Below are 12,023 nucleotides of genomic sequence, written 5' to 3'. Positions count from 1 at the left end.
CATAAGGAGACACATATAGACCAATGGAATAAAATAGTAAGCCCAGAAATAAACCCTCACATATATGGTCAATTGGAGTTCCAAGAGTTCAATATGGAAAGGACAGTCTTCAACAAATGCTGCTGCAAGAACTGCATATCCACTTGCAAAAGAATGAAGTTAGATCTTCAACTTACACTATATATAAAAATTGAGTCAAAAAGGATCAAAGACCTAAGACCTAAAATTCTTAGAAGACAACATGGGGGGGGGGGGAACCTTCTTAACACTGGATTTGGCAACAATTTCATGTATGTGACATCAAAAGCATAGAAAACAAGAAATAAATAAATAAACTAGACTTTGCTGAAATTAAGAACTTTTATGTATCAAAGGACACTCTCAAGAAAGTGAAATGACAACCTACAGAATGGGGAAAATATTTGCAAATCATACATATGAAAAGTGGTTAATATCTAGAACATACAAATAATTCCTACAATTCAACAACAAACAACCCAATTCAAAAATAGGCAAAGAACTTAAATAGACATTTTTCCAAAGAAGATATACAAATGACAAATATCATTAGTCATTAGGGAAATGCAAATCAAAACTACAATGATCCTCAAAAAACTAAAATTGGGACTATCCTACAATCCAGCAGCAATTGCACTACTAGGTATTTACTCCAAGGATACAAAAATACAGAGTTGAAGGGCTACATATCCCTAATGTTTATAGCCGCATTACTGATAATAGCCAAACTATGGAGAGAGCCCAAATGTCCATTGACTGATGAATGGATAAAGAAAATGTGGTATATATACAAACACACATATATACATACATACAATGTAATATTACTCAGCCATCAAAAAGAACGAAATCTTGCCATTTGCAATGACATGGAGGGAGCTAGAATGTATTATACTAAGTGAAATAAGTCAATCAGAGAAAGACAAATAACATAGGACTTCACTCATATGTGGAATTTAAGAAACAAAACAGATAAACATACGAGAAGGGAGGAGGAAGAGGAGAGAAGGAAACAAACCATAAGAGACTCTTAAGGATAGACAACAAACTGAAGGTTGATGGAGGGAGGTGGGTGGGGAATGGGCTAGACGGATTATGGGTATTAAAGAGGGCACTTGTGATCAGCACTGGATGGTATCATGTAAGTGCTGAATCACTAAATTTTACTCACGAAACCAATATTGCACTACATGTTAGCTGAAATTAATTTTTTTATTTTTTTACATTTATTTATTTTTGAGAGACAGAGAAACAGAGCACACGTGGGGAGGGGCAGAGAGAGGAGACAGAATCCAAAGCAGGCTCCAGCCTCTGAGCTGTCAGCACAGAGCCCGACGTGGGGCTCGAACTCACAAACTGTTAGATCATGACCCGAGCTGAAGTCAGACGCCCAACCAACTGAGCCACCCAGGCGCCCCAACTTTTGTTTTTTAGCTAAAATTTAAATATAAAGCTAAAAACAAAATTTAAACACAATGAGATACCACTTCCTACGTATTAGCAAGGCTATAATAAAAAAAATTAATTAAAAAAAACAGAAAATAACACGTTAGAGAAATTGAACCTTTGCAGATTGCTGGTAGGACTGTAAAACAGTACGGCCACTGTAGAAATGTTTTGGTGGTTCCCCAGAAGTTAAACACAGAACTAATAGATGATCCAGCAATTGCACTCAAAGGTATATATCCAAAAGAATTGAAAGCAGGGGCTTGAACAGGTATCTGTACACATTCACAATAGCCAAAAGACAGAAACCGCCCAAGTGTCCATCAACAGAAGAATGGATAAACAAAATGTGACATACACAATGGAATACAATTCAGCCATAAAAAGGGGCAAAGTTTTGATATAAGCTACAACATGGATAGACCTTGAAAACATTATGCTAGGTAAAATAAATCAGACACAGGACAAAGACTGTATAATTCCATTTTCAATAGCATTTAAAAGAATTAAATATTTAGGACTAAATCTAGCTAAGGATGGAAGAGACTTGTATACTGAAAACTGAGGTACCTAGAATAGGCAAATTCATAGAGAGAAAGCAGAATAGAGGTTACCAGGGGCTGGAAGAAGGCAAAAAGAGGGGGACGGTTATTGTTTAATGGGTACAGAGGGATGCTGGGGATGATGAAAATTTTTTGAGTACAGATAGTGCTGACAGGTACACAGAGGGTTGTGAACAAATTTAATGCCACTAAGTTGTACAATTACCAATGGTTAAAATGATAAATATGATAAATAAAATTCATTTATCAAATATAATAAACAAAAACTCATTTTAACCACAATTTTTTTAAAGCAGGGTTTGGCGGGGGCGGTTGAGGAGAGAGAGCACACAGGTGCAGAGGAGAGGGGCAGAAGAAGAAGGAGAGAGAATCATAAGCAGGATCCATGCTCAGCACAGAGCCCAGCACGGGGCTTGATCCCATGACCTGGGATCATGACCTGAGCCTAAATCAAGAGTCAGATGCTCAACCAACTGAGCCACCCAGGTGCTCCTAAAAAGCAAGTTTTGAAAACAAAGTCTCAGAAATACGAAGTGATTTTCTCCAAGTCATGTAACTGGTAAAAGGCAAAGCCAACATTCAGTCTCAATTTTTTAAATCTCCATGACAACAAAAGACATATATTAGATGCACAGCTTGAAACAAATTCTAATTGTTTTGATTTCCCAGGCTCTCTCCAGAAGCTCATCAAGACCAATCAAAAAGAAGAGTAATCTACTTTGTCTTCAATTTGTTATGAAATCTTCCTTGCCGTCAGATACTCTAGCTCCTGCCCGTAGCTCAGGAAGGCCAGCAAATGGTGCCCTGCACACGTACAGAGCACTAGCTGTGAGAAAGAAAGCAGGCTCTGGAGTCGCATTACCTGCTCCTATTGTGGCTGCACTATTAACTGTGTGACCTTAAGCTGGTAATTTAACCTCAGGGGGCCAGTTTCCTCATCTGTGAGATGAATAACCATACTTACCTCATAAAGTTGTTAAATCGAATTAACTAACACATGGCAAACACTGAGAACAGATCTTGGCACGTGGCAGAAAAAGGTTTCTACCTCCTTCTACTTGTCCTCTTCCTCTACCTTCTTTTTCTTCTTCTTCATCATCATTATTTATTACCACTGAGACTCTGTAAATTACCTGTGAAACCGTCATCTGCATGTTACTTTGCCCACTGCAAAGCCAGACATCTCCAAATAAGACATCATGAACTCTCAGGGTGAAGTTTGTTCTCCCAAAAGTCTGTTGTGCCATCACCTCATAAGGTCCACCAGGCTTCATAGGATCCAGTACCACCATCCAGCTGTTAGAATGTGCTGAAATCATAAAAAGACTCCAAGGAATCAATCAATCAATTAAAACGAAATTAAAGCACAATCCTGTCACGCATCATATTCATTTGTGGCTATTCCCAACCACTGTGATTAACTGAATTCAAAGATAAGAAAATTAGGGCACCTGGGGGGCTCAGTTGGTTAACAGGCTGACTCTTGATCTCAGCTCAGGTCATGATCTCGCAGTTCGTGAAATCAAGCCCCACGTCGGGCTCTGCACTGACAGTGTGGAGCCTGCTTGGGATTCTCTCTTCTCTCTCCCTCTCTCTCTGCCCCTACACTTTTCTCTCTCGTTCGCTCGCTCGCTCTCTCACTCTCACCCTCACTCTCCCGCTCTCTCAAAACAAACTTTAAAAAGATATGAAAATTAGCCAAATTTCAGACAAGCAAAAGAAATAACAAAAGCAGTAGCATTTCTATCCTTAATCTGTACCAATCCCTCCTTCCTTGTAACTGAAGCATTTACAGGAAAAATTAATCACCCAGTTATAATCCTAAATGAGAACAGACAAAAATATACTGAGATTAAAATCCAAGAGAGTTTAATTTTAAAAAAACAAACATAAAATAGGGGCTCCTGGGTGGTTCAGTCGGTTGAGCATCCGACTTCAGCTCAGGTCATGCTCTCACAGCTCATGAGTTCAAGCCCCACGTCGGATTCTGTGCTGACAGCTCGGAGCCTGGAACCTGCTACGGATTCTGTGTCACCCTCTCTCTCTCTGCCCCTAACCCACTCGCATTCTGTCTCTGTCTCTCTCCAAAATAAATAAATACGAAAAAAACCTTAATTTAAAAAAAACATAAAATAGAAATTCATATTATACTATCCAAATGTCAGTATTAATATAATCATGATCTAATAAATTTATGCAGTGCCCCAAATTAATTTGTAATTATCTAATCAAATGTGAACACAGATTAGAGAAAATAATTTACAATCTGGAACTTCCCTTAAGGTGAGCAGAGAAACTGACACAGGACAAAGGAGTAGGAGCATACATAGTACCAATTTAAGATTAATCACAAATTGATCTCTCTGTGAAGAAGATATTTAGACATGCCCAATTAATTATTTTCACAGAGTTACTTACCAGACTTAAGGTTTTCGGACTCAATTAGGAAGATGAAAAGCTATCCAAGACCCTGTTTCAGAAATTCATAGCACATTCCTTAGGAACCACCCCCCTACCACCTTCCTACCTCTCACCCACTCATACCACCACCACTGCCAACATCATATTCAGAAACTTAGGGAAAATATCTTCAAAATGGCAAAATGATGCCTGGGGGAGCCAAACAACACGAACAAAGTTGAAAAAAGGAGAGTGAGAAGAGAATAAAGAAAATAGAGAAATGATCATTTTAAAATAAATATTCTTGGCATCATGCCAAAGGCTACAAAATAATTTCTAATTTGTGCCCATCAGATTAATGTTAATTCAGAGGGAAAGAAGAGTGAGAAGTGGAAATGGAGCACCCTAAAGTTATAGCAGCCGGCAAAAATTACAATTATAAAAAAAGTATCCAAGTGCCTACTAAGTGCTAGACGCTACGCGAAGTTCTTCCCAATCAGCAAAAGCTAAGCAGAAGCATGAGAAGTCCGGATGCAGGACAGGAGATTAGGAAAAGCTCAAACCACACATATTGTTCAGAGTCTTGGGGAAAATGGCCAAAAGCCTGAAGGCATCAGCGAAAGGGTGCATGCTTGCCCCCTCTCGAAAGTGCAACCCACTGAGACTGCTACTCCCATCCCTTAGAGGTCAAGTAAGCTCAGGACCAAATGCTCACTATTGTTTTTATACCACCAATAGCCAGACATCAACATATTAAATGTATAATTCACCTAAAGCAGAAAAATCACTGTTTTGGAAACAGTGGGCAGCTGGTACAGATTGTGTCGCACAGGTGTGATGTGCTCCATATGGCTCACGCTTCTGAACAGGCAGACACTCCAATCTGTCCCCACTACAGTCTTGCCAAGGTCTTTCCAGGCTTCTTGCACTCACATATCTTACTAAGTCTCTGTCCTTCTGCCACAAACATTACTCATTTATGATGAGGAGGTCAAAAAACCTAGGGCAGAATTTCTTTAGCTTTCTACTACTGTGCAATCTATTTCTAGTCACTGTTAATTAGATATTTACACTTAGCCTCAATCCACGCAATATGGCCGGTGAAGAAAGTTACCTTCACCAGAGTTTCTGAAAAGTTTCACTGCCCAGCAACTGAAGGACAAATAGGGAAGGGGGAGATGTTTGGGCAAAAGATAGCAATGCCATCCTACTAGAGCCAGAGAATGAGCTCCCTCTAGTACCTAAATAGTCTGAAGAGAACTAGGGATCCACACCAAGAACTGCTCTCTTGAGGAAAACTCTCAACTCCCTCAAAGACCTTAGAGAACTTCCTTCTTGTCTAATACTTGAGCTCTTTTTGATTCAAGCTGTTTTCCTCTCCCACTTGATAAAACTGACACAATAATGAGGGTTAAGTGAAGTTACCTGCCAGGGAATGCAAGGGAAACCAGGTCCACTGCAGAGAGCTTACTAATGGTTAAACCAACCTAGAAACAATTTGGTTAAGACACTGAGGATTGACTCCCATGTAAGTATACACAAAGGAGAGCAAGCTCTGTGAAGGCTGGTTCTTAGACCAAAGGCAAGGATGGGATTACAAAAGTAGAAATCACCACATTTCACAAGAGAAGTGGTTAGTCCTTGGCCATCGAGTTGAGGACTGGCTGGTTAAAGTGGAGCTCACCACAGGATGAAGAAATCCAGTTACAGTCTTTAGAAACTTTGTTGACCACCCCTCCACCAAGTCCACTAGGTTGAATCCAAATAATAAAACTGAGTCACCAACTATGAAGAGTTGGAAGTTCACCATCCAGCTGAATTTCTGCTCATCCTCATGGACTTTCTGAGCAACAGCTGTTCTGGTTCCTTCTTCTGGACCTTCATCACATGCGAATCTTGTGACCTTGCTTACCAATCCAGGCCTGGATTTCTGTAAATTCTCATGTTTGTTGCATTCAAATCTCTGCTTCCTCGCATTCTTTCATCTCCCATGTAGGAAGATTCATGTCCTTCCTTTATTACACGGTTACTTTGAGTGCTTACTGTGTGCGAGGCATTCAGTGAACAGCAGAGAGTAACCTCAGTCCTGAGTTATACCACCAAGAAAGCCATGCAAACTACTAATCAGGCTTTGTTTCTGTGTCCAATGGTTAGCATATCTGGGGGCCTATTTCTTCCTGTCCCTCTTCTCTTCATGTTCCAGCTAACAACTGAAGTAAAGAACTCTCTTCATTTTCTTCTCTCCATCTCCCTGACCAACCGCCACCTCAAAATCAGAAGAACAAATAATCAAAGGGAAAAAAATTAAAAGAATTTGTCTAAAGACATGATTAGTCATAAGGTGCGTTCATGCTTTTTTCTCTTTGCTATTCACATCAGATGTTAATTATTTTTCAGATTATTGTGCCAAATCTCAGATGCCAAGAAGAGAAAAAAGGAAATTATCCATGACCTTTCCCTCCTCAAGAGGAAAAGCCTACAATTGGAAGGAGTTCTTCTCCCACAAAACCCTGGCACTTCACCAGCTGCAAATCAGTTTAGTGATCTAGAGAAGTGACTTGGAGGTAAAGAAGGTCTTACTGCCCAAACTGCCCCTTTGCAACCTTCATTTATTCTGTATAAAGCTCATCACCACCACCAAATATGAATATAAAAAGCAAAAAAAGAGCTTGAACATTTTTCCATCAATAAAACTATTTATGCAAATTATTTAAATTATAGCATGCTATGGCATATAACACCCTAAGGTGACCTCCCCCCAATAAGTCACACCCGTACAAAATCCCCTCGCCTCAAATTCAGGCAGAATCTGTGATTTGCTTCCAACCATCAGAAAATGGCATGGGAGAGGAGATGTCATTCTTGTGATTTGGGTTACATTATATGGAAAAGATAAAGGAGTTTTGCAGATGTAATTAAAGTTCCAAATCAGTTGACACTAAGTTAATAAAAAGGAAGATTACCCTGGGTGGGCCTGACCTAATAAGGTAAGCCCTTTAAAAGAAGGTCTAGGAGCTCCTGGGTGGCTCAGTCGGTTAAGCATTTGACTTCAGCTCAGGTCATGATCTCAGGGCTTGTGAGCTCAAGCCTTGTGTCGGGCTCTGTGCTGACAGCTCAGAGCCTGGAGCCAGCTTCCAATTCTGTGTCTCCCTCTCTCTCTCTGTTCCTCCCCTGCTCACACTCTGTCTCTCTCTCTCAAAAATAAATAAAAGATTTTTAAAAATTAAAAAAAAAAACAGAAGAAGGTCTAGAGGTCAGAGATTTGAAGCAGTAGAGATGCTTCCATGAATTCTATAGGCATAAGGAAGGAAATCTGCCAGCAGCCTACATGAGCTTGTAGTGGATCATTCCCTAGTCAAGACTCCAGATGAGAACACAGCCCAGCCAACACTTGATTTCGGTCTTGTGAGACCCTGAACAGAGAACCCAGCTAAGCAATGGCCCAGGCTTCAGATCTATAGAAACTGTGCCATAGGGCGCCTGGGTGGCTTGGTCGGTTAAGCGTCTGACTTCGGCTCAGGTCATGATCTCAAAGTCCGTGAGTTCGAGGCCCGCGTCGGGCTCTGTGCTGACAGCTCAGAGCCTGGAGCCTGTTTCAGATTCTGTGTCTCCCTCTCTCTCTGCCCCTCCCTGTTCATGCTCTGTCTCTCTCTGTCTCAAAGATAAATAAACGTTAAAAAAAAAAAAAGAAAAAAAAGAAAAGAAAGAAACTGTGCCATAATAAAAGTGTGTTGTTCTAAGCACCTAAATTTGTGGTAATTTATTGTATAGCACAGAAAACTAGTGTGCATGCTAACAATTGCAACCAGGAGCTTTTTACTTTTCTAAGGGGTTTAGGCTTTTTGTAATTTTCTAAGTAAATATCCCTACTTACCTCAGGTCATGATGATGAATCCAGACACACTCTCATTTTATCCCCCATGTATGTCAAAGTGAAAAGATATACCCTCCCCTCCCCAATTTTATTCCTTGTGTCTGAAAAAATCATCATGCATCATTTGACGATACGGTTTGACTAGGCCCAGTACCTGACCCATATTCTCAATCATCCCTCAAGTTTTAATTGAACCATCCCAAAGCTTAAGTGTCAGTCTGCTGGACAAAAATCTTCATGCTGTTAATTCCATTTTGTTGTGGGCACCCAGGGGATTATAGGTAATAAGTTAAATATTAACAGAGACAGAATGACAAACTGAGGTAGTCTAGCTGAAAATCCCAGAGTCCTCATCAAATTTAAAGAGAAGTCAACCTTTCAATATACCCTGTAGTGTTTCCTTTGAGAAACATTTTTTTGCCCTATAAAATTTCCTACATGTCTACCTCCTTTATTCCAAATAACACTTTATTCATTTTGTTTCATGTACAGAACACAATGATATGTCCCTATAAGTAGGTTTATGGATCTAAAAAAAATAAATATTTTATTTTTTCTCTCCTACCAAGCAAATGTAGAGAGCCTAACAAATATAAAGTATACGTATACTCTTTTGCATCTATCACTATAGTACTATGTAGTCTCTGTCTCCTAAATATTTATTGGTAATGTTAATTATTAGCCAAGGAAACCCTATTTTTTATTTTTAAACTACAGCAGCTCTTTGGATTTCTAAATCAACTGTGATCACCAGTATTTATACTCTATGCTGTTAATTTCTAAGATAGACACAAAATTTGTCTCTTGAATTCATTTTCAGTACATCCCACAGGTCACCAGTAGCATTTAAATCTAACACAGAACAACTTCTCAATCAGATTAAGCTTCCCCTTTCAAGTCTCTTAGTGTCACCCAATAACATTCTTACCTTAAACAGTCTTACAATCCAAGAACTAGAAGCACTCACCTCGCATCTATGCCTGGCACATAGTATTTTTAAATGTTTGTTGGGGCACCTATATGGCTCAGTCGGTTGAGAATCCAGCTCTTGATTTCAGCTCAGGGCATGATTTCATGGTTCATGGATTTGAGCCCCCTGTTGGGCTCTGCACGGACAGTATGGATCCTGCTTAGGATTCTCTCTCCCTCTCCCTTTGCCCCTTCCCCGCTCACATGCAAGTAAGTGTGTGTGTGTGTGTGTGTGTGTGTGTGTGCACGCATTCTCTGTCTCTCAAAATAAATAAACTTTAAAAAATGTTTTTTGTATGGAAATGAATTATAAAGAGCCTGCACCAGGGTCTGGTTCACTCTGGACTGGATATTGAGAAAACTAATCAGGAAACCCTTGTTTTCAAGGCCCAATAAAACTCCCACAAGCTTCCCTGTCATATATATCTTCAAGTCACTGCTCAAACTACCAACTCCCACATGAACACCCCTGCTCCCCAAAGCAGCCTTGTTACCTGTCTGACTCTCACCTTCAACATTTCATGGCTATATCACTACCTCTAACCAAGATCTGATCCTGTCTCCACTTGACCCAGCCGTGACTGTGGCCTCCAATATGCAGTTAACTTCTAGCTATGCTCTTTCACATGCCAACTTACACAACTCTACGCCTTCTAGACAAAGACTCCTTTGTAGGAACTGTCTGCTCACAGAAGCTTCTGGTTCTCACCTTCCTGAATATCCTTACAACCACTACCTTGGGTGGTGCCATGGGTCAGGTGGGTTGGGCCTTTGTCATCTATTGCCTAAATATCACAGGCTAACGGTTCCCACCACCTCTATTCTTACTGATCTCCACTCTCCTCTCCATGGTGCTGCCAGAGTTATCTTCTTAAAATACAAATCTGATTATTTGGCCACTTAAAATCCATCGATTTGTATAGTCCACAACAGAGTATACAGTCCTTAGCAGTGACAAACAGCCTTCCTACATTTCCAACCTTCTCTCCTGTCATCTGCCACCAGTTGCAGACTCCAGTGCTTAGACAAACCAACCTGCTTGCCATTTCTCCAATGACCCATGCTCCCTCATGCCTCCATGGCTCCAGGCTATTGCCCTACCTGGTTTGCCCTACTCACTTTTCAAGATAAATCTTAGACTAAGTCCTAAGCACTCCCATAGCACACTGTGCTTCCATACTGAGGCACCTAACTTACCTGTAACTGCTTATTCTTTTTCTGCCTCCTCCCTCATCTGTCAGCTTCATTAGGAGACAGACCACATCTATCTTGCTAATCACTGTATTACCAGTACCTAGCACAATATATGGCACATAGGCACTCAATAAATATTTGAGTGACTCTCTAAATATTATAATAATAATAATAATGGCAGCTAACACACATGTTTACATGTGCTAATTCACTTAATCCTTACAATTACCCTAAATATCATTATTATCTCCACTTTACAAATAAGGAAATTATGACACAGAGATGTTACATAACATGCCTGAGGTTATAGCATCAGAACCTGAGCTCAGTGAGTCCACAGCCTGGGTTCTTAAGCACTCCTCCATACTGCCTCTCCTTTATGTATAATTCAGTTCAAATGTCACCTTCAGGGGAAACTGTTTCTTACCATCCAATCTGAGTTAGACGCTTCTCTTCTGTATCCCACAACAGCCTATATACACCTTCATCATAGCATTTATCACACTGCACTTTATGACTTGGTGTCTATTCCCATTATGCCATGAGATCCTGGAGGGCAGGAACTTTGACTCTGCCTTAATTTTCTTTGTGTCCTCAGTGCCTAACACATGATAAATACTCAAACTTAAATGGATGGGTGCGACAACCTGAGTTCCAGCACCAGTGTTCGTTTTTCAGATTATCCAGCAGGTGGCAGAAGAGGACAAAAGCTGAACAGAGGATGAGCAGCCTTACCTTTCACACTCGTCACCTTCTCCATGATGGTTTCTTTATCTTGGCACAAAGTCACTGTCACTGTGGCTCCGAATATGCCATAGCCCCAGATCACTGCCCCTGCGGGCTCCTTCTGCAGCACCATGTAATTATTGATGTATGAAGCAAAGCGAAAACGGACATCTAAAAATGTTAACCAACACTTAGAAAAGCATCACTGGGGGATTCATCACCAATTGAATCTGGTTAAACAGCAAGAAACCATAAAGCTTTTATACAGGACAATTTGAATATACCCAGACCCTTTAATCTTCTAAAACTACATCTTATTCGTCCTAATTAGGTAAGCAACATAACAAGAGCAGTTGTCAATAATATGCATCATAGTACAAGATGACCAATAAGGAAAACTCAAAGAGCCTACGGCAACCAATGTGCCACAAGCCTCCTCCGCTTCAGAGCTCTTGATCCTCCTTTGCTCTCAAGCTTGGCCCTGACGCTCTGCGCTCTCCCTCCAAATTGTTAAAATGCTCCTTTTATGCACCCCACAGATGGTATTTATGAGAAAAATAAACCACTTTCTTCCCCTACTTTCCATTACCATGCCCACTCCTTGTTGCTGGGAATAAAGAAACCTGCTTCTCTCCAACACAGCCTCCCCTAATCTCTCCCCCATTCTTTATCTCCCCCTTTCCTTCCCACCAGTGTCGACTCCTACAAATAATTCCCCTTATTGTGTTTTTTTTGACAACCCACTAAAAAGTTTAAATAAGCATTTATGAATATCTGTGACATCTGCTTCCTTCTAAGGTAAATTCAAATAAATTAAGATGATAAAATAAGGT

General features: G+C 40.3%; 1 protein-coding gene across 1 annotated transcript in view; it reads right to left on the bottom strand.

Annotated features, from left to right (window-relative positions):
• SIAE (sialic acid acetylesterase) overlaps positions 1-12,023 on the bottom strand; it is a 38,869-nt gene that overhangs the window by 23,785 nt on the left and 3,061 nt on the right. The window contains exons 2-3 of the mRNA XM_049611322.1: positions 11,200-11,361; positions 3,161-3,336 (exon numbers count right to left, since the gene is read on the bottom strand). Of these exons, the coding sequence (XP_049467279.1) occupies positions 3,161-3,336; positions 11,200-11,361 (338 nt within the window). The remainder of the gene's footprint in view (positions 1-3,160; positions 3,337-11,199; positions 11,362-12,023) is intronic.

The sequence above is a fragment of the Panthera uncia genome, chromosome D1, assembly GCF_023721935.1.
Source record: "Panthera uncia isolate 11264 chromosome D1, Puncia_PCG_1.0, whole genome shotgun sequence".
NCBI lineage: Eukaryota > Metazoa > Chordata > Mammalia > Carnivora > Felidae > Panthera > Panthera uncia.
This window is presented reverse-complemented; position numbering and strand designations above follow the sequence as displayed.